Raw genomic sequence first — 23,717 nt, forward strand, 5'->3', positions numbered from 1 at the left:
GAAATGTTTGTCAAATCTGCTTCACACCTATCAGCCAAGGAAACTCTGCATCCAGGCAAAGTAGTTTTTGTCGGTGCTTATCTCTGCTGAGAAAATCAGAAATTTGTTGTTAGTTTTTAATTTTTTTTGAAAGGTAAGTGTATTTTTTTTGGCCTTCCAGCAGTGGATCGGTAGGATAATTGATCACCAGCCTTTTTGTAATACTTTTTTTTTTTCCAAAGATTTAAGATGAACAAGCCCAGTTCTTTCCATTTTTCCTCAGTCTTCATTTTTTCCAAGTCTCTTTTCCAACTTGCGGCTTTCAATTTGTTTACCTCATTCTTAAAGACCTGTGTCCCAAAACTGAATGTATCAGTCCAGATGGGTCCTTGCCAACTTGTGATACATTATTGTAATACAAATAATTAAATTTGTCTATGTAATATCACCATTTTCTTGGCTTGTGTTTAGTTTGGGGTTACTGATGCTACCACACAGTTTTTTGCTTCATGATGCTTAGCCAGTTATTCTCTGCCTCGTATTTATGCATTTTATTTCTCTGTTCCAAGTGTAACACTTTGTGCTAGACCTGAATTTCATCTTTCTGACTTCAGACATAGTTGTTTGTCAGCCAGACTCATAAACTTGTCAATCAGTGTATTTATTTGTCAATTTATGTATTATGCCTTCTTCTTTTAACAAGTTTTTCAAAAAAAAATAAGGAAATTATCAGTAAAGGAAGAATAAAATCTAATTAAAGTCTGTAGTGTCAAAACTGGCGTAAGGTATGCAGGCGAAAATAATTTAGAGAAGCATTCTAAATGCTAAATATGCATCAGTATTCTTAATGTACTGTACATGGTCTCTGAAGATTTTAGAAAACAAAGTAGATGTTGCGAGTGTAGTTAATATTTTTTGTGCTATGTAATTCATAAAGTATTGTTATATTTCTGACCATGTTTTGAATAGCAAGAAAACCGATCAGATGAGAAAAAGGTGCAGTAATGGATGGAAACAATATGAATATAAACCCAGATACAGGCAAAAAATGCAACTGTAAAGCAGGGGGATGGGAGAAGGTGTGAGGCACCATTACTGAAAATACAAAGGTGAGTTCTGGCTTCTTAGCAGAATGAGAAACAGGAAGGAAAATAAAGAGGAAAACAGGTAAGAGAGGAAAACTGAGTTCATTTTTGAGAAAGCTGAAATTGCTTTTCTCAAAAGAAAAGAAATGAAATGAGAGAGCATACTCTTCTTCTGTCAATTCCTGCTCTGTAATTGAAACTTCAGCCCTTACATGGTTAACATAAAACTTTTTCTTATTTCAGAAGGGCTGATAGTTTGATGTGCTCAGATGAAGCTGTCACATGCAGAGCAGTCCCTTCAGTGCGAGCAGCCAATTCAGGTGGTGGCTCACACTGACCGGCAGCCAGCATCGTGCCAGCCACAGCGCCAGGGGAGCACGGCTGGGAGGGTCAGCGTGCCGCTGAGCTGCCTGACTCCTCTGCAGCAGGCTGTCTGCAGGGGGCTGGAAGCCACCAGGCAGCGAGGGAATTGTTCATTTTGTCTCACATCCATGTGCCTGATGCCAGGCAGCTCATTCTCTGGTTTCTGAGGTCAATGTTTTTGATAATTATAAATATTTGAGAGCACTGGTGATCCTCCTGTTCCTTGGAATTTCTCTAATTTTCCAAGACCCAGTATTTTAATGGGCATGAAAAGTTCCATTACTAGTTTTTCAAGACTTTCTGAAACTTATCGAGACTTGTCTATTAAATTATTAATTTTGCTTAGAAAATGTTATCAGCAATCTTCCTTCCTTTTAGTTGGTAAATTTCCATTCTGTATGCTCTGCCATTTGGGAATAATTCATTCACCTTTTCCTACTAAATTCCAGCCTTCTAGCCTTTTCTACATGCTGCCTACAGTTGTATCATCTGCATCTTTGATGGACCAAGGACGTTGATGGACCTGTGATTTTTCTTCTTTGTGACAGATTTAAAATGTTTTCTCCTTGTAGGTCACTGCTCTATTCAGCTTCTCTTATCAATCATAAAGAGTTAAACTCTAAGCTTCCCATTGCTAGAGTATAAGATAGCAGATGAGGAAAAGACTATCTGAGCATGATTGATTTTCTGTCATCATGTAATAGGCTGAAAGTTGCTTTTTGAGAGGCCAAGCATGGCAATGCTCAAAGATTGAGTGTATATGCCAAATGAACGTGTACCCCAGGCTTGCCATTGTGCACGGGACACACATCCTCCTTTCCTGTGTGCTGCCTCTGTGGGCATCTAGAGGTATGTGCCTGTGTGCTGCTCCAGGTACAAGGCAGGCTGCTTACCAAGGAGCAGTTTTCTGAAGAACTTCTTTTTTTATTATGTATTTATTTTACTTGCTCTCTCAAGGCTTTCTTCTTATCCTCATTTTATTTAATTTGTTTTCTCTCACTTTTCATTTGAAGTTTGTCTTACAGAAATTGATCAGGTTTCTGGCCTGGTTCCCTCCCACTCCTCCTCCAGTCTTCAGTGTGAGACTGATCTAATTCTGAGTCAGATGCCATCTCAGCTTCGATTATCCAGATGATGCTGCTGACTTGAAATCTTCCCTGACCTGCAGCAGTCATGTTCCATTTACAGATGTTACACTGAAGTCTCAGCTTTGCATGGGAAGCCCTGAATTTCATAGAATCATGGAATGGCTTGGGCTGGAAGGGACCTTAGGAAGGAAACCCAGGATGCAGTTGGCCTTCAGGGCTTCAGGCACACACTGCTGGCTCATGTCAAGCTTCTCATTTACCAGAACCCCCAAGTCCATCTCTGCAGGGCTGCTCTTAATGCGTTTTTCTCCCAGTCTGCACCCATGTCTGAGGTTGCCCTGACCCAGGTGCAGCGCCTTGCACGTGGACTTGCTGAACCTCATTAGGTTCACATGGGCCCACTTTTCTGATAGCTCTCAGGAGGTCTGTCAGAGGCAATTCTAATTCTGATGGTAAGGACTGTTCTCTACATGCTGCCCTGTCCTTTGAGAGCATCCTTTAGCACTGGCTGGACCAGAGGCCAGACTATGACTAGCTCTTTCCCAGAAGGACTGGCCTATCCTCTTTAACCTGTGCTACCTTCTTTACACAGCAGCATCCATCATGACTCCATGTGAACAAGGCAGTTGAGAAATGTACTTATTTATGTCTCCCCTCTCTCCAGTGTCTGAGATACTCATTTCACAGAAGTTGAAAGGAACCTCTGGATCCATCTGATTCAACCTCTGTGCTCAAGCTGGGTCTCCCAGAACTGCTTGCTCAGGACCATAGTCAGATGGCTCTTGAATATTTCCAAGAACGGAGGCTCCACAATCTCTCTGGGGAATGTGTACCAGTGCTCAGTCATCCTCAGAGCAGAAAAATGTTTCCTGATGTTCCAAGAGAACCATTGCCTCTTGTCCTGTCAGTGGGCACCACTGATATGAGACTGGCTTCTTTTCTCCAGCACTGACCATCCATGGACCTTGCATTCAGCACTCTGTGCTTAGACCTCTTAGGGTCTGTTTAATGGCACCGTGAAGTTGCTGTGCAGATGCTGTATAGCTCTGGCCAAACCTGTCATTATTCCTTTGCAGAATCTTTCTCTGAGCCTTCAGTAGATACCACCAACCCACTTTTTGTCTCTGAGGGAAGTCAAAGATCGCTTCCACAGCCTTTCAGCAACACAGCCAGTTCATGGAAACTGTTGGCCTGTATAGCTGCTATTGTGTGCATCGCTGCTCTGGCCTGCAAGTCTCCAAAAGCAGGCTGTAAGGGAGGTGCCCCCCCTCTCCATCCCCCCATGCCAAGGCTGATGGCTTCAGCTCAAAGACTTCCTGAGCACAGCATTTCTAAGCTGCCTTGTTGAGGTTTTTTAGCTTCCCAGGGGTGTTGGAGTTCAGAACACCCTGTTCCCCTTGATGGAAGAGATGACAGCATTACCTGAGTCTCTTTAGGATGGTCTTTTAGTGCATCTCATTAGGAGACTAATCTTGTTTTTCCGGTAGCTCCATATGCCTCATCTGAATGTACTGAGAAGATTCTCTATCTCTCTTGGGCTAGGGCTGAATGGTGAATGGTTACAGCTTTGAAATTTTTTTCTGTTTCTCATATGTGTTTACCTGTACCCACTGCCTGATGCAGATCGTTAGCAGATACTCCTTGTACACTTAGTGGCAGAATGTTAGTCTAACTGCTTGGCTAAATTGCCTCTTCTAAAGCAAAGCATATGTGTGTGGTCCATAGGGAAAAAAATAAAATAAAAAAATAAAAAACTCATTTGCTGTATAGACCTTGGACAGCAAGTTGGTTTGCAGGAGCAGAGGGCATTTGAGATGCATTTGTCTCAGATCAGCTGTATAGTTCATGCACAGGAGGCCTGTCTATTGCTTCCAGGAACTGTTTGGTCTACAGTGTAGTCATACAGTGACTGACCCCAGTGACACTTCCTGAAAGCATCAGACTAGCTGCATCTGTGCAATATAATGGCAGCACACACTGCTATGAATGTATCTAGATTTTCTGCTCATATGGCAGTCCAGATGGAACTACCATATGTGAGCAGTGGGAATGACCCAGTAGGAGTGCCAGATTTCTGGAAATCTAGAACAAATGTAGAAGATGCTTGAAGTCTGTCTGGCCAAGTAAAGGTAGACAACATTGAAAAACATCCAGATATATTTACTCAGGTAGCACTGCTATAAATTGTGGTGATTAAAAATAATAGTTTAGTACTCAGTTATGTGGGAGGAAACCATCAACGATGGAAAGCCTCAGTATCTAGAGACATTTTGGGGAAAGTGGTTTGGAAATAGTTGCCATCATGAAGTCCGTCATGGTTACAGGATGCTTCTCAGGGTCTAAGGAAAGCTGAGTAGCTTAAAAGTGTTATGACACTAAATGGGCTGCCTACACCAAAACTAAGAGACTACTTTTCCATGGAAGATCCACACTCTTCTTGCCCAGCAGCATCACTGATAATTGCTTCCTTCTGACCCATTGAATCCTATAACCAATGCAGCTTCACCTTTGCCTGCCTCAGACGTGGCTCTGCTCTTGCCTTATCTTTGCTGCCTTTGCACCCAATACTGTCAGTATGGATTTTGCACACCTAGGGTGATAATGGCAAAGTTCTGGACTTCTTTGATTGTTGCAGTTTGCACATAAGAAGTACCTCTAAGAACAGGGTTTAATGCAGAACAAAAACTATGGTGGTTCATTTGATTCAGCAAAAATCTTTTTCTGCTTCTCCTCAAGTCAGAGGTTCAAGTGAGTGGGGGTATGTACGTTTTCGGGTACAAAAAATATTCAAAAATATCATTTTCAGAGTTGCGCCCAGTGGCATCTACTCACTGTTCTTCTGTGCTGCATTCATGCAACTTCCTTTTGAAGGTATCATCAAAAGCCACTGAAATTTGCCATCCTCTCTTTTTCTTCATACCTCATGGAGATCTTTATCAGTTTTTGTGTCAGCTGGAGGCTTCCCTTAAATCAGATAATCAGATGTGTTTGGCTAAGACTCTGACTCATGTCTTGTTGATATGCTTTGCTACTCTTCAGTCTCCCAGCCCACCACTTTCCTTCCATTTGAGACCTTTACGATATGATATCTCCAGTGGTGGCAATCTGTTAGCTTCAAGTGTCACAGGACCTGTCCCTTCCTCAGCAGAGGGAGGTGGTGCTGTGGATATCTTTAGGGACCAAAGAGCAGATAATGTTAATCCATCTTGGACCTCCCAGTTAAAGGTAAATATACTCACTATTGCACAGTCATTGCATCAGGAAAAGTCTGATTTTTTCTTTTTTTTTTTTTTCTTTTTTTTTTTTTTTAAATCTTTAATCCTCAGGAGAACTGTTCTTCATGTTTCCTGTGTAAAATACTGTGTTGCAGGTTGGAGCCCACCACAAAACTGCTAAGATCCTGGCTGTGCTGGCAGTCTGCCTTCATGGTGGCTGGTGGGACTGGGTAACCTCATGCCCATGGCTGAGTCATGGGCTTTAATGGGCAGCTCAGTCAGTCCAGTGGTGAGCTGTCTTTCTACAACACTGCTAAGCAGATGGATATCCTATAGATGTAAAAAAAAACAACTCCCCTGATCCGTAGGAGACTCAGCAAAACAGATTTCATGTTGCTCTGTGCTGTGGCTTCTCCTCCCTCAGAAAACTGTGGGACTCGAGAGCTGGAGCCATGTCCTGTGGTGACCTGCTGTCCAGGGCTCGCACGGTGTCTGTCGAATACAATCATTGCTGGGGAAACCAGTGTGCCGTGAATCCCCAGCTGAGGTGACAATGCAATAAGGGAAATCCTTTCATCTCCTTTGCGTTTTCCAAGTTGGATTGAAAAATGTAAACAGCAGGGCTCTTCTCTCTTCTTAGGGATTTATGTGAGATTATATTCTTAGCAGACTTCTTATTCAGCATGTTTCTTCTCGCCTTTCCTGGAAGTTGTAACAGTTCCATGGCTATAAAAGAGAGTGCTTCTGTTGCCTGCACATAGGGGTCCCATGTCAGCTGTCAGACCTCCCTGCTGGGTGGTGGGTGAGGCCGTAGGAGACCTCCACCACCTGCAGCTTGACCAGGAGGGATGCCATCGGGTATTTGCAGTGACAGAAGCAGTTCACATTGCAGCATGTGCATTCACTATAGAATCATGTTTTGGATATATCTAATGAAACTCATAATTTTTACTTTGAGTTTGGATTTTTCACTGAGGCAGTGTTAATTGTTTGAAGAACCTTGAAGTTCAAATGCTTTTTCTAAGTTCTCCTTTCCAGTCTTTTGTTAGCGTGGGTATTTTAGCTATCAAACCTCCCCAGATTCTGGTCATTTGTCCTTCTGTACAAAAGCTTTTGTTGCCTGTTTAGAGAATGTGATGTTTGGGCCAGTAAGCCTTGTATATGTATATAGAGAGACAGATTACAATTGGAAGCAAGCTTGGGGGAAAATAGCAATTCTTACTCTTTTTTCTCTGTTACTGTGGCCTCATTTTGAGATTGCAGAAGGTTTCATTTCTTCCAGCCATTACTGATCTCTTACAGTTCTGGCTGAGGAGTTGCAGCATGAATTCTAGGACTCAAGAAAGAAAAAAAAAAAAGAGCCATATAAACATTGTTGAGCTATATTGAGCATTATTGAGAATAGTAAGACTATTTCTGCTGATAAAGGATCGTAGTAGAGAGGTGTACATGCTGTACTGAGTCACTAAGTTAAAAATATCCCTTCATCACAAGTTAGTGGTAAAATGCAAATGAATCTCGTATTTCTAAAAGCTGTTCTTGTAGGAGGGCAGGAAAATGTTTAACAGGCAGCTGGAGCTGCCAGTATTGCTCTTGACTCTGTCGGTGTCTGGACTGATTCAGTTTCTACTGACTGCCTGATCAAATTTGTTTGTCCCATATGTCACTCCTAAGTTTAAAAAAGTGTGGGGGTACAGCAAAATGGTCCCAGCATGGACAGGCAATATAATCATCAGTATCTCAGCCTGCTCTTAGAGGTGTTTCCATGCTCTGAGCAGTAGCACTTTTTTTTCTACTGGGAATCTCTCTGGTCCAGCTGGTTCTCATTCCCAAATCAGCTGTAGGTGCTGCGCTGTCCTCAGGGGTTCCTGCCATGTAAGCATGATATGGATATGCTGCTGCGTGGACAGGAGAGGCACTGGTGTACAGGGGCAGTTGTATCAAATGCAAGACTTTAACAGTTCGGTCCAGCACAGTTCTTCCAGTGTAATATTCTGAGGACCAGCAACTGACTTCATGTTCTGCTACCCACCTCACTGTGGTTCTTTCACATTTTAAAAGAATATTTTTGGACCTTGTTCTGAAAAAAACATCACAACTAGTTTGGAATTACTAGCTGTGATTCAATGCTGTATTTCCATCCCCACCCCTTCCACCCTCCCCCCCCGTCACAAAAGATATAAGAAATCAACAAAGAGTTGATGTAATGTCTCTAGTCTATCTGTTGAGTACTTGCTTCAAGAGAGTAGCATGTCAGTCTGTTTTCTCTTACTCATGTTCTAACCTACCTTCTTGAGGACTGCTGGTGTTCTGCAGGACATGAGCATCTGTGGAAGCAGTTCCTGGAGAAAGGCAGACCATGTCTGTGTGTTGCCTTGGCCGATCCACATTCAGCTTCCCCTCTTCCCCTGTCCTTTTGAGTTATTTAAGATTTTTCATGTGGAGAGAAACCACAGGATGGGTGTTGGGTAAAGCAATATTTAATGTTGTCTAATATGTTATGGCTTTCCTGGGGTAAGCTGCTGCAGCGGCTGAGTGGAAGTGGTTCCTCAGCCAATGCAGCCTGGAGTGAGCAGGAGCTAGTCCTGGGGACTGTTCAGGTAGGACATACAGAAAGCTGGTTTTCTGGTAAGCTGCTTTTCATCATCTAACTGTGGTTCGCTGAAAGCCTTCAGGCTTGAGAAAGCTGGTCAGTACCTGCAAGACCTAAAATTAATTCTTAGCTGGTGTTAGGCATATCACCACCAAACTCTGAGGAGATGGGAATGGTTATCTCTGAGCTATTTGCCACCTTCTCATTGCACAAACAATCGACATAAATTCTCCTTGCAATGCTGAGAGTGTATTTACACCTTGGGGTTACTGACTGAGTGAGCTGAGGCAGAACAATTGTTGGCTCTGCGTCCACCATGGAAGGCAGCTGTTATTAGTCCATATGGCGGGATCTGTGCAAGCAAGCACGGGTTCAGTGCTGTTCAGAGCTGCTCAACTGTCTTCCCTCCCTCTCTTTTCAGGTGGCCATCATTGCAGGAAATTTTGAATTGGCTGAAATCATCAAAACCCACAAAGAGTCCGATGTTGGTGAGTTTGATCTTTTTTCTCTCCACCTTTTCTCCCTTTTTAATCTTACTGTAGAGTCCAGGACTATTTTAGAATGGATATGTTAATTGGTGGTTTCCTAGTGCTGCCTGCAGTGATCAGTGGAAGCTGCAGCCTGCAGCTAGTTTTGGGTCTTGGGAGCATCAGGACACATCTACTTTCCTCTCGGGGCCATCATTATTCAGTGAGTTTATTCAGTCCAGTGTTTGCTTGTGGCTGCTGCGATTAGCAAACTAAAGAATTAGACAGATTGGTCTGGAGTGGGTCTGAAAAGCTCTTTGTGAAATCCCTTGCCTTTTCTCTCTCTCTGCATCCTTGAAGCCCTTTCATATCAGAGATGCTCTCATGCTAAGACTATTAACTGGACTTGGTGCAAGATGTGTCCTCTCTCTTAGTAGCGATAATGGCAATGGAGCTGCCCCACACTGGAGCTTCTATAAGAAAAAGTGAAGTAGTATTCTGGTATTGTTTCTTTATGGAGGAATATTTTTGGATTTCCTGTTTAGCTTTTTTCCTTGCAGCACGTCCTTTCTCCTCCTTTGGTGTAGATATTGTCATGAAATATATGTCATGCAAAACTGAATTTTAGGTTAAGTATAAAATCATACCACTTGTTGAGTTTTCCTGAATTGTTCCAGAAAGTTGACTGGATCAGAGCTCACTAGAGCAGGGGACAAGCCAATGTAAAGAGTTAATTCTTGGTGAATGTGAAATCCACAGAAAGTAAAGAATCATAAGGCCACGTCCTCGTTTTGGCTGGGATAGAGTTATTTTTTTTTTATTGTAGCTAGTGTGATGCTATGTTTTGGATTCCAAAAAGACTGTGGAATGGCATACAGCAATTCAGGTAAACGCATGAGACAAGCAGAAGTAGAGGTTATGACATGCATTTCTTCTTTCTCTCTAATCTTTCCCCTTGATCCTTTCTCAGAGAAATTTTTGGGAAGCCTAAATGACGTAGAAGTTAAAAAACTTTGTATGGAAGCCATAAATAAGTACTTGTACAATGGAAAGCTTTATTTCTTTTTGTCTAATTGTGTCAAACTTCCCAGAACGTATAACAAACGTGGATGTTTTTGTTGAGCTCATTCTATTTATAAGGGCAGTTGGAAATCTGTAAGCTTGCTGTGGCAAAGAGATAAAGAGTGTTAACTTCCTATGTTCCCTTCTTTCTTGTGGTGTTCACAAAGACTTTTATGCTCACTGTTGTCTGAGTGCATGTACCTCCACAGAAGGTAATGAATCATCAGGACATGTCCTGGTTTTGGGTGGGATAGAGTTAATTTTCTTTGTTGTGCCTAGTGTGGTGCTAGTTTTGGATTTATGATTAAGACAGTGCTGATATAACACACCGATGTTTTAGTTATTGCAGAGCAGTGCTTACACTGAGTCTGAAACTGCTCTTCTTCATGTGCTGCCCTGCCAGCAAGGAGGCTGGGAGTGCACAAGAAGCTGGGAGAGGATACAACCAAGGGACCCAAACTGACCAACTGTATGATATCATGCTTAGTAATGAAAGCTGGGGATAAAGAAGGAGGAAGGGAGGAAAAGAGGGGAGGAGTTATGGTGCTTGTCTTCCCAAGTAACCATTGTGCATGATGAAGCCCTGCTTTCCCAGAAATGGCTGGACATCTGCCTTTCAATTGGAAGTGGTGCACAAATTTCTTGTTTTGCTTTACTTGTGAGTGCAGCTTTTGCTTTACTTATTAAATTGTCTTTATCTCATCCCATGAGTTTTCTCACTTTCATCTTTCCGATTCTCTCCCCAGTCCTGCCTGGGTAGAGTGAGCAAGCAGCTGTGAGATGCTAGCTGCCTGCTGGGGTTAACCCACAAGAAGTCATCAAGTGGAAAGACTTGTACAGCCTGAAACAGCCTTTGAGTATTGGGCTTGGTTCTTGGAAGTGGCTGTGTGTTTAGAAACCTGCACCTTAACCCATCCTTTTATGGCTTCTTGTCTCAGCTAACTATCACTGATGCCGAGGATTTGTGAGAAGAGTCAGAAAGGATGTGAGGAAAAGACAAAAATTTCTTACACAAGAAAGCTACCCTAGTAATTTAAGAGGAAAGAGACTGCAGTGAGAGGGAAATTGGACTAGATGACCTCCAAAAGTCCCCTTCCAAACTAAATTTTTCTGTGATTCCATATGTGATTGAATGGCTCAATTATTTTTCTTGAAAAATGGCATGGATGAAAAAATGGCATGAAAACGTGTTGGGTAAGAATGAATTGTTCATGTTCTAGATACGGCTGTTTATATAAAATAGGTCAGATAACAGTTGCAAACTAATCACACACAAACCAGCAGGTCCAGATGGTATCCACCTGGAGTCAATGGGACTAGCAGATGAATTTCCCAAGGAAGGAGAAATTGTTTTTTGAAGTTCATTAAGATCTGAAAAGTGTGAGTGTCTGACTGGAGGAGAGCAGATTGGCATGATTTAGGATAAGGAAGGGGTCAGGGCTAGGCAGTCTGGCAGTTTCTATTCCTTTTTCCTGAGAGTTTCATCCCAATAGTTGCAGAAATACTAAAACAATCTGGTAGAAAAGGGTAGAATTATACGTGATAGTGCAGCACTGTATGTGATAGCTCTTGGAGAAATCTTCTCAAGTTCCTGCTATTAGGCAGCACTCATCTGTCTGTGAGACAAGAGCTGGTGGCCCCCACCATCAGGAATATTCAGAGAGGACCTGCTGTGTTAAGGCTGTGGAAGGAAAGATAGTTAGCAATAGCTTTCAGTCCTTGCTGCACAACAGCCTTTTGCACATAGCTGTAGTTTCTGGCTCTTAGAGCATTCATCAACGTTTGTTTGGATCAGGAGTGTACTTCTGAGGTGGAGCTGGCTGTCCCCAGTTGCTGTGATTTGTCTCACAATGTACAGTAGGTCTGGAGAGTCTGTAAATTCTTTTAGGTGAAAATAACCCAAAACTGTGCTCCATCTGATGTGCTCTATCTGCTTACAAGCATTCAGTTCATGGATCTAGCTAGGGTTGATATAGTTTAAGGAAGATGCCCAAAAATGTCCACAGCGAGGATTTTGGGTGATCAGTGCCTGCTCTTAACAGGCCATTGGGCTGCAGGACTTCTTGTGCAGTTTTCTCCATAGTTTCCTGTGCACAGTTCTCTGTCCTTTCAGTCAGTGCAGGCACCAAGATCTGCTTGTTCCATCACAGGCACCAGCACTGAAGTTGAAGATAGAGTGGAAGGCTGCAAATCCAGGGAGGGAGAATGTGTTCTTACAAGTGGAGAACATTTGCAGATATTATGGAATTGGGCTGTTGTTTTGTTTGTTTGTTTGTTTGTTTTTCTCCCCCTTTTTTTTTTTTTTCTGATTCTCATATTTTATGAGTCTGCAGATAGAATGCCATGTGTAGTAAATGCAGCCTTTTCTCTTGGTTGGACCTGAGAGGTTGGATCATGAGGACTTGGCAATGAGACTACAGATCCTGTGTGTGCTTGAAGCAGCATAGCACAGTGCTTGTTCATTAGTGGTGGTCCACTCTTGCCCATATTCTTTGGAACGGCAAGGGCAGCCCTAACCCTGTTGCGCATAGCTGCAGAACCTGGTCTCTGAGCATGCCAGGCAGATTTAGAAAAGCAAGGGATGGCAGAGGAAAAAGGCTGCATGGGTATCAGACACCAAGATCTGGTCAGTGGGAAACAGTGCAAGTGGGGCTGCGCCTGAACCTTCGGTCCTCTCTGGAGCACCACCATCGGCCTCCTGGCATGTCCATTTGTTTGTTCCATCAGCTTTCAAGTCTTAAATCCACATCAGAATTTACCAGCCATGTGTGTAACTCCATTCAGTAACATCAGGTGTGTACCACATTACCTGTTTTCCACTAAAACATTACCAGTAGTGTTAATTGCACATAGTTTTTATTTATTTATTTTTATCAGTTGGATCACTTGTCAGCTGCTCAATAATTTTCATTATCCATCTTTCTGGGAAGTTTTCTTAGCCTGCAAATTTTTAAGTGTTTGTTTCGGCTAATTAGTAGTTTCCTATGCTTTGTCATCATGATGTGATACAAGTGCCTCTTTCTGCTTCTTTTAGAATTTACTTGTACATCTACAAAATGACCAAAAAGCTTCTTAAAATTTTCCTCCATTCTGAGAACTCTTTTTTTTTGTTGTTAATGTTTTAGCTCCCCTTATCAATTTAGAGTGTATTGCAAGTCTATATTGATTTCAGTTATTTAAACTTCAAATATGGAAAATATATTTTGCAATACCAATTGATGTTTTCATTTTGCCACTTTTGTCCAAGTAGGCATTTAACCACAGCTGCTTTATTTTACAATTGTGGTATTGTAACTTTGCTAATTTTTTTGAACTCCTTTTTTTATTCGTATTTACTCTATCTACATGGAAGTAGATCTGGAGAAAATAATATAACATTAGCTCAATACTGAGAAATTAACCTTAAGCAGTACATGTACATAAGACTGGTTGAGGATTCTTTTTTCTTATGCTGAATATAATCAGGTCATGATTCATGGTCACTAAGCAACCACTAACTTCAAGTCAAAGGAATTAATTCATTATCAGTCATAGTGAGACCCCAAAGAAGTACCCTATATTATGTAAAATATCTTTTTGTTGGGGAATTACAATCTGTATCAGATCACCAGCATTTGTTTGCCAAACTGAAGTGCACCATAACAACATTTGTTTTCTTTAGGTGTACAGGCAGGGGTGGCTGAGTAACTCATCTCCTCTGGTATGGTTCTGCAGCTTCACTGACCCATTTTGGGATGTGTTAGACTTTTGGCCCATGTCTGCTGAAGATCCTACAGCCCTGGCTTACTGTTAGTTCTGTATGGGTAGAATTGCTGGCACAGTGCAATTCCTCTTCCTCTCTCCTGCTACCTTAGGACAGATTTTTTTCAAGGTTTTTAGGTCAGAAGACGATCTGGTCACCTAACTCCTCATTAGGTACCCATCCCATACCCTGATGCATGTGGCCTAGTTTTCTTCTCTGTGTCAATTGATGCCAGCATATTAATTTAAACCATGACACATCAGGAAGATTACATGAGGCTTCGGGCATTGAATTGTTAGTTGTTTTTGAAGTCTCAACTTTATGACATTTTATAGGTCAAACCAAAGAATAAGTTATTTCTCACCAATTAAGGTGTCATGAATCCAACCTGAGCTCAGTGTTTCCTTTGTCCTTCAGGTGCCTTCCTCATCCAAAGCCAAGTATCTCCATGAACTCTGAAGGTGTATGTCAGAAACTCTGTCTGTAAGCTCAGTCTGGGATTACCCAGAAAGTGGAAAAATCTAACATCTTCCAATTCTTCCAGCAGATATGATGCTCTGGGGCTCAGAAAAGGAGTGTCAATGACAACAATGGTAACGGTCAAGACCCAGGAAAGGGCAACTGCAAAAAGGTGGACCAGCAAACCACTTGTATAAAAACTAGTGCCACAAAAAAAAAAAAAAAAAAAGCACAGAGGGTGTTGGTATTTGGAGACGCCCCTCTGAGAGGCACTGAGGCTCCCATTTGCTGCCCAGACAATCTCTCTTGAGAGGTTTGCTGCCTGTGTGGGGCCCATATTTGTGATATAACAAAGAGGCTACTGAGCTTGGTTAAGCTGGAGCACTATCACTCATTCTGCTCTTTCATGTAGGGACAACAGAGGCTGTGGCCTTCCATTGCTTAAACAGGGCTTATAAGAAGGTTGGGGAAGGATTCTTTACTCAGGTAGATAATGATAGAGCAAGGGGGAATGGTTTTAAACTGAAAGAGGGGAGATTTAGGTTGGATGTTAGGAAGAAGTTATTTACTCAGAGGGTGGTGAGGCACCGGAACAGGTTGCCCAGAGAAGTTGTGCATGCCCCATCCCTGGAGGTGTTCAAGACCAGGCTGGATGGGGCCCTGCCAAACCTCATCTAGTGTGTGGTATCCCTGCCTATGGCAGGGGGGTTGGAACTAGATGATCTTTAAGGTCCCTTCCAACCCAAGCCATTCTATGATTCTATGATTTATTTTTTTCATGGAGAGTTTGACAAGTTCCTCAAAATGATGCTGATGCGACAATAAATTTCAAGACCAGAGTGGCCAGTGTTGTGACCTTGTGGTGAAAACTCAAACACTTGCACAACTCTGTGCAAACTTTTGCATAAGTTTCTTATGCAGAAAGTTTCTATTGTGGAGTATACTCTTTCCCACTATACAAATTTGTGACTCTCTGTTACCTTGGCAAACAGTGACTAGCTTCTGTTTATTTATTTTCTTAGTTTAGGTCAGCTTGACCAGCTTCTGAGCCTTTGCATGGCTTTATGTTGAACTCTTTCTGCTTTTTAATATCCCCCCAAAAAAGCATGCAACAGTTTAACGTTCTTTTTAGCAATGTTGACTGCATTCCGATGCATTTTTCCATAATAACCTTATGGATGAACAGACTGTGCTACCCTTTTTCAGGGACTGATACATCTAGTGGTTATGTTAGCTTTTCTGCTCACTGCATTGGTCTTGGAGCTTGTCTGTAGGTGGTTTGTGTCAGGAATCACTGGCCTGTTTCAGTCTCTCTGAAAGGAGCTCTTTTTCAAGGAACAGTTCTGTACTGTATAACCTATGTTTGTGTTTCCCAGCTGCTTTGTCTTGCATCAGGAGGTAATGAAATGTGTTCAGGTGATCCCATCTTAACAAATGCTCGAGATTCCACTGTGTCAGCACCCTCTCCCATATGCTATTGCACCAGCCATGGCATCACCTGCAGTTTTATTGTCAATGATCTGTGTATGTCTATAATGTGTATATATATTACCGTATATACGTCCATATATAGAGAGGTCATTGGTAAAGGTAAAAATATAAATATTACTGTAACAAGAACTGGCTTACTGGATAATATTGGAAATATTCCCAATTGTTGCTCTTCGTTAATGATTGATTATTTTGTCTTACTGTCAGTTAAAATCTGCCTTAGTATCTTGACAAGTGGTAGCATGTAATCAGTATCATTACAGTGAAGTCAGTGGTTTCACCCAAGCTTATTATTTTTGTCAGTGAGATTTGAGTTCTTAAAGCCATCTTGGGTGACATAAATTAAATTCTCATGCTTTATTTTTCAATTGTTAAGTGTCCTGTTTCAGTGTGTCTAGTCCTTTCCTAGAAATGATATAAAGCTATGCTTTCTGTGGTTATCTGAATAATCCTGCTGACCCTTTCAAAACTGCCTCCCTATCCACTGACACATTTTAAAGAGTATTATAGATATAGGCCAATGATTCAGTGAGTTGTATGGCAAATTCTTTTGAACATTGCTGCAGAAGCTTTTGACCCGCTAATTTGAACGTATATAACTGAATAAACATCTGTTACTGCTATCCTTGGAATTGTGGGGGGAAGTTTTAACCTTCTGGGTGCATTTTTGATGGTATGGAGGTATGTATAGGAATTATTTTCAAATATAGATCAGAAATACTTGTTTGATGCTTCTGATTTTCTGGTCATCACTGTTAATATCATTTTGCCACTCCTGTAACGGGTCTATGCAGTTGCCAGGATTTCCTCTGTGGGGATTTGAGCAGTGGCCTAAGAGTCCAAGCAGGACGCTAAATGTTCTGAATATGACAAGGAGAAGCAGAGGAATGAAAATTCTTGCAAGGAAAATCTTCCGGTTATGATATGCATCAGGCTGATAAATATTGTCTGAAGAGAAAGTCTGACAATCTCATATCATGTACTACTCACAGGTGAATTGGAAGCACATTTGAGGACAGTTTGTAGAGAAAAGCTAGCAAGTTTGATTAAAATGTATTTTTAGCAGTTTCAATTTAAGTTTTACAAATGCAGAGAGACATCTGTCCCCAGCTACATGGGGCTGACACTCTTGAGTGGGATGGGGCAAAAGACCTGCACTGAGATGGAGGAGTGAGGTAGGAGGGGGTAGTTCTGAGGGGCGATGTCCAGGGATGAAGCATCACATGAGAACATGAGAATGGGTAATTGAGAGGCAAATGTAGATGACTGAAGAAATCATTAGAGGATGATTTTTTTTTTAATTAAAAAGGTTTGTGGGGGGGGGGGAACTGACTCCAATTCCTATCAGTGCACTATTTCTCAGTAGTGAGGTAAATTAGCAGTTACCTTGCTGGAGCTAAGGGGGTGGCTCTGGTCTGCCTGATCATTGTGTACTTTTCCTTTAGTTTTCATTCCTGGAAAAAAATACCTGAAAGGTCTCTTGGAGTATCCTCTCTCTCCTGCATGGAAGAGAAGCCTGAGCGTCAGTGTGCCACATGAGGGGAGATGCTATGTGCCTTCTTCGTTCTGCTTTGTAATTTTCCACTATTAAAATGTAAATGTGGCCTCTCAGCTTGGAACTGTGGAGACATTTGCACTTCGTGCTCTTTTACTCTTTTACATGAATATTTAACATCAAGCCAGTAAATCTCTAAATAACCTCAGAGTGTTGATTACATTTTGGTTCATTAGCCTGAAGCTTGGGATTGTTTGGAGCGTGGTCCAGGTGCCGCCCAGTGACAGTGCAGCATCTCGGAGCCCAGAACTCCTTGGGGAACCCTGGCTACGCCCTGCTCCTACCACACCTGAGCAGCAAGAGGCATTTTCAACCCAAGAGCCATGCATTTCTCCTTGTGGAGGGCAAAAGCAAACACGGAAGTGTCAGATTAACCAGGCTGGCTGGAGCACGGTTGTGCTTCTTCGAGCAGCGCTGTCATGGTAACTGAAGTGATTCATTTTGCTGCGAGAAACCCAGTAAACACACTTTGATTAAACTCTTGAGAAGGTATAGAAAAGAATCTTCAAAGCTGATTGTATGAGCTGCACAAAGTTGTTTTTTGGTGCTTTTTTTTTTTTTTTATTGCTCTCACTTCCCTCCCTTCCCCACTGGGAGCAGTGGGTTTGGGGGTTGGGAAGAGGAAGCCTTTGCTAGAACTGGCTGCCTCACAGCAGGCTGAAACCATCCTGTCTCTGCACCTGGTCGCTGCAGCTCAGGCTCAGCAGTTTATTATTATTGCCAGTTTCAGGTAGTTTGAGGTGCAGTGAGAAGCTGGCTTTGCTGCCTATAGAACTAGCCAAAGCATGCCTTGGGCTCCCCCAGCCTGGTCTTCCCACTCCCGCAGGGAACAGTGACCCCATCCCTCTGCCTGCGCTGGGCTCACTGACCCACTGCTGTCCACATTGCTGTTGAGATAAGCTGGCTGACAGGTTGGCCTGGACTCTGGGAGGTCATGCATGATATACTGGAGCATGCTGTGGGCAGGGCCCAGGGGACAGGGTGGAGTGCCACCACCTTCTGGTGCTGGGGAGTCCTTGGATCAATGAACACACATCTAGTGTCCTGCAAGAGATCTCCAGCAGGAGAGCCTGCCAGCAGCCCTCTCCAGTCCTCCTTTCCAGCTATCTTTGTAGTAAAGAGCATGATTTCAGTCTCTTTCGCACTAGTATGAGAGTGACTGGCAGGGAATGGGGCAGAGTTATGTCTCGGTGACAAGTCAAGGCTCACTCAGTGGATGCAGTGGGGAGAGCAGCATGTTGGATACCTTTGATGGATACCTTGCTTAATGTGCTTCTGATCAGAAGACAACTAAGTTCTCTGTAAAGCTGAGTGACCCAATTTTTTGTTTGAATGAAGCTGTGTCATAATGTTGGAGATGGTTGGCCCTCAGGGTTAGAGCCAGTGCAGCCAGACAGGACCTCAGCATCCTCACTGGCACCTGTATGGTAGCTGAGACCCTGCTGTCCCATAGGACAACCTGGCAGACGTGTCCTCTTGTGCTTTTAAGACAGTAAATGGGCCTGGGATTATTGTGCATTCTAGAGACCTAGATGTCATTACACGTCATTTGGCTGTTGCAAGCTTGTGGCTGTTCTGTTTTTTTCTCTGTTAGATAGCCAGAGCCTCTGACACATGCTGCTTAAAACAAAGAGTGATGGTTAATTCAGCATTTTCAGCCCTAGCAGGAAGTTCTCTTTCACTCATCTCCCAAAGAAGTGCCGGGTTTCCCCCAGATTTTTGTTTTTCAATATGCAGTGCTCCACCAGGGAGAGAAGTAAACAGCAAATCACATGTGTGAGTTGTTGGTCTCCTGCTTACTGCTCCTAGAAAAGGCCTTTTTAAAAACAGCAGTAAAGGCTCCCTGGTGAGCTCCCAGTACGGAGCAAGGCTCTGCTGGAAGTGCAGCTCTCATTGAATCACAAAATCATAGAATATCCTGAGTTGGAAGGGATCCACAGGGATCATCAAGTCCAAATCCTGACTCCACACAGGACCACCCCAAAATAAAGCCATATGTCCAAGAGTGTTGCTCAAATGCTTCTTGAGCTCCATCAGGCTTGGTGTCATGACCACTGCCCTGGGGAGCCTGTCCCAATGCCTGATCACCCTCTCAGTGACGAATCTCCCCCTACCCCCCAGCCTGACCCTCCTCTGTCCCAGCTCCATGCCGTTCCCTTGGGTCCTGTCAGATGGGTCCCCAGAGAGCAGAGCTCAGCGCCTGCCCCTCCACTCCCGTCCTGAGGGAGCTGCAGGCCGCCATGAGGCCTCCTGTTCTCTAGGCTGAACAAACCAAGTGGACTCAGCTGCTTTTCATACCTCTTGCCCTCAAGGCCCTTCACCATCTTTGCAGCCCTTGTTTGCACGCTCTAACAGTTTTACGTCCTTCTTATATGTGATACCCAAAAGTGCAGCCTCACCTCAAGGACTGTGTGCAGCAGTGCAGAGTAGAACCGGACAATCACTTTCCTGTCCTTTGCACAGCTGCCTGTGTCACTGCCTCAAGTGCATGGTGGCCTCAATCTTCTGTCTGCTGCAGCCCCTGGACATATTCCTGGTACCTTTGTTGTCTTTGTGCCTGTGCCAAGTGCTGATTTTCTGCTGGACTTCCTTGTGCAAATAAGTGCACCCATAGTACCCTTCAACACCAAACAGCCTCTACCATTAGCTCGTCCATTTTGAGGTCCATCCCATGGATCTGCCTCAGCACACCTCCCTGTGCAATGTGGGTATCTCTTCTGTCCTTTCTGCCATCTGGCCAAGGCACAATTTTCTCTCCCACGGTTCTGCCACATGCAACAGATTTTGTCTCCCTTGCTGTCTTCATCTCATTGCATAGCACAGCCGAACATGTTTTTGTATCTCTCTGAATATATCTAATTGCTGTCGTGAGAGCAGACCCAGGCTTGCGTGTATCTATGTGGCATGGCATCCAGACTGGCTGGATGTAAGTCTGTGTTTAGATGAGGGCTCTGAAGAATCTCTGGAGTATCTGGAGGGAAAAGTCCTATACTGTTCATACAAGCAATAGCTGTGTTCCTTTGATTGCCATCCTCCTATGAAACTGCCTGGATGTGTGCTCATCTGTGTTCTCAATTAAAGCCAAGCTTTCCAGGCCAGGTGTCATCATCCCTGGTTCACTAACCTCTCTGTAGAAACTGGTCTTGCTCCAGTTGCCTTCCCAGCTGCACAGCGACCCAGAAACAGGCAGTCTAGGCTCCAGAGGCTAGGCACTAAAGTTGGAGCAGGCAGATTTCTATCAGCAGTACCTCTGCACTGAGTCTCCCAAGGTCTTTGCTGAGTCCCCTGAGCTGTCCCCTATGTGCCAGGGTAGGTGCCCTGGGGTATAGCTGCCTTGGCCAGGAGACATCAGGGCATGCTGGACACCTGAGAACCTATGGAACTTCACACGGTGTGCATGTGTGGCATATAAAAGTCTCTGCTCCTGTGATAGTATTGGAAAGCAATTTTTTTCACTCATCGTCTGGACTTGTGACTCCCTTGCCCCTAAATTGCACTTTGGCAAGTGAAGTAAACTGTCTTGATCTCACCTCACGTGCAGTTACTGTGTGCTGGGGAACACGTTAAAATTAGTCAGTGCAGGTATCTTCCTGTCTGTCAAGAGATTGCCTTTGCAGCTGTCATACCATTCTCTTAACACAATTCTAGAGTTAAACAGTCAGGAAACCTTGCCTTTGCAGTCTATTATGTGACCTGGACAGCTTCTTATTTACTCCTGTAAATGCTATGTTATGCTGTAATTCAGGGACTCTTACGCTTGATGTTATGATAAATGGATTAGTGAGTAGCAGAGCGGTCCTGGACTTTTTTCTGCAGCCCTGCTGCTCTTCATCTCTGATGTGAATTTGAGACAGTGGTTATGTTTTGTGCTGTTTTTACAGTGGATTCTATAATTTTGGTGTTGGGAGTGAGCACTTTGCATATGTAAGGTGATGACTGTGCTTGTGGAGAGCGTGGAAATGGGTAACCAGGTGATTAATTTGACAGCCTAAATTAAAGAATTCACCCTGACCTGTGTCAGAAATTATAAAGTGCCTTCCCTTTCACCAGGGAGTCCTTGAGCAACCTGTTTATGTCTCATTGCCTAATAATTGGTGCTTGTTGTGAACATCTCAGAGCAAAGTCTGTACCACTCCACATCTCCTGGAGCGATGTCCGTGCTGGTTGCAGTTCAGGCTTCTGCTACTTCTCAGTTAAGCTAAGGCTACCAGGATCAGAGATCTCACATAGACTGAAAGGATCCATTGTCAGATGTGCTGCTTTGTTTACTTGCAAGATAAGTCGCTGCTTTTCAAATTTTCCCCCTTTTCTCTTATATTGAATGCTAACAATGTTTTCCAGATTTTTTTTTTCCAGATTATTGCCCGGATTTATTTATTTATTTTTCTCATGAGGGACCATGCCTACTGCACAACTCTGGCCAAGTTCTGCCAGTCCTAGTTCAGTTGAGTAAAAGCAGCTTGCCAACGAGATAGTTTTACAGTGAGCTTGTACACAATTATTTCAACATACAGCAATGTTTTTGTGTTGTTGTTGTTGTTTGTTTGTTTTTTTATTTTTCTAAGCAGTTAATATCTAGACACTAATAATTAATTTATAAAGTGCACCAAAGCAAACCAGACTGTCTCCTGCTGTCTGAGGTTTTCATTGCTGTATTCTTGTTTTCCTCCTTTTTTTTCTGGCTTTGGTGCCAGGACCAATGATGCCGAGCCCAGCCAGATACAGAAGAGTGGTGACCGCACTGGTGCCGCGGCTGGGCTGTGGCTGCAGATCTGATGCACTTGGTGACTGCTTTGGCCTCCTTGTAGTAAAGTATGAGGCCATGCGTGCGCAGGGGAAGCACAGTGCATACTCAGCCTGACTGGCTGGTGCAGAGCTCCAGTAGCCCTAGCTGTCTGCAAAAGACTAACTGCTGCTCCTGGTTTTGTCCAAGACAGGCAAAGAGCTTGCCAGGCACATTCTTCTAGATCTTGATTTTTTCCTTGATATTTTCAGTCTAGCAAAGTTTAATATGGTGTGGTTCCAAACCTTGCATTTCTCCAGCTGTGACATTGCCTCCTGATAGAGCACTGTTAAGATCACCTCTCTGGGGCTTTGCTGTTCCCCAGTTTAGATGTAATGAGCTCAGATTAACTCTGTTCCTGGCAGAGTTGCACTGAGCTTGTGTTTGGTTGACAGCCACTGTGAGTTCACAACCTTTCGCAGGTTACAGTCCCATAATCACTGAGTTTCACCTATGTTTTGGGTTCCTGGAAGCACACCATGGGTGTACTCATTGCTATTTGCCTTGGCCTTCAGTTTGGAAATGTATTCATGCCACTAACTGATGTGCTTTCATCATTAGTTGGCATTCAACACTTATTTTACTAAAAGTAATTAAGTAATTCTGTTTTTTGTTGTTGTTGTTGTTTTTTTTTCTTTTTTGTTTGTTTATTTGTTTGTTTTTCAAGAACGACGCTTGAAGTGCATGGATTGCTTTGGTTTGAAAACAGGTATTAGAGACTAGCAAGGAACTTCCTTGCATTTCCAGTGACTAGTTCCAATTTCTAATAATTTTTAAATCTGTCAGTTACTGTGATATGCATCCATTTAATATTTGCTTCTCTGATTTTTTAAAGTGGTTTTCTATGAGAGGTGATATAGTACAAAATAAAATGTCTGGATGACACCAAACTCAGGCTGGCAGTCCTTGTCGGCCAAACATGCTCAGTGTTGCCTTTGAAAGGGTAGTAGTTAGCCCTGACTTTGACTTTGGCTTCAGCTCAAGTGTATTGCATTGATGGGGCTGGCTACAGGTTAGTGAGTCCTGTTTGCTACAGCCCTGCAGACTCCCGCACACCTGAATCCACAGCATATTTTATGTGGCCTAGACGTTGCATCTTTCCATCTGATATCTCTTGTTCCTTCTGGGTTTCCATTTTGACCTGTTTTTCCTGTGGGGTGGCCTGGATGTGAGGCACTTGCAGTGCTGCAGCCATGGGCAGAGGTGCAGGGACATCTTGATCTGGTGCTGGGCTGGGAGCTGGGCTGAATCGCTGTAGGGAGCACAGAGGCTGCCAGCAGAAATCCCCCGCCACGTGGTTGGGACATCAGAGAACAAATGCATCGAGTTGCTATGACAACAAGAAGATTTACAGGATCCTGAAATTCTTGTACTTTGAACCTAAATTATTCCTCAGAAAAATATTGCAAGTGTAGCTGTGCAGCACAGCTGGAAAGTGCTTTGAAGGCATTCAGTCAGCAGTTCAACAGGGTGAGAGACCTTGCTAAATGTCAGGCAATGTCCTGTTCAGATACCTGGCCAGTCCCTTCCTCTGAAGCCTGTTGGCTGTGGTAGTTAAAGTGTGCTCAGGGTTCAGCACCTGTTTGCACACCAGGTACAAGTTACCATGGAAGGAGTAGTCTTGGAAAGGTGAAGTTGTGCAGTCCCCTGTTAGTGGGATCACACCACTTCTGAGTATGCCTTTCATCAGGAGTGCAGGAGAACTTTGTGGTGGAGAAGATCTCTGCAGTGCATCAGATGCTGTGTTTTAAGTATCCCCTTGCTTTCGTCACTGAGTTTGCAACAGCCTTCGTGGTCACGGCACGAAACCTGCCAAAGTTCAAGGAATATTTGGA

The 23,717-nt window shown here is 43.3% G+C and overlaps 1 protein-coding gene across 3 annotated transcripts in view; it reads left to right on the plus strand.

Annotated features, from left to right (window-relative positions):
- Nucleotides 1–23,717, plus strand: part of SHANK3 (SH3 and multiple ankyrin repeat domains 3) — a 363,910-nt gene that overhangs the window by 104,644 nt on the left and 235,549 nt on the right. For all 3 annotated transcript variants that reach the window (XM_038180780.2, XM_038180783.2, XM_072035934.1), the window contains one exon: nt 8,745–8,811. In XM_038180780.2, the coding sequence (XP_038036708.2) occupies nt 8,745–8,811 (67 nt within the window). The remainder of the gene's footprint in view (nt 1–8,744; nt 8,812–23,717) is intronic.

The sequence above is a fragment of the Anas platyrhynchos genome, chromosome 1, assembly GCF_047663525.1.
Source record: "Anas platyrhynchos isolate ZD024472 breed Pekin duck chromosome 1, IASCAAS_PekinDuck_T2T, whole genome shotgun sequence".
Lineage (NCBI taxonomy): Eukaryota > Metazoa > Chordata > Aves > Anseriformes > Anatidae > Anas > Anas platyrhynchos.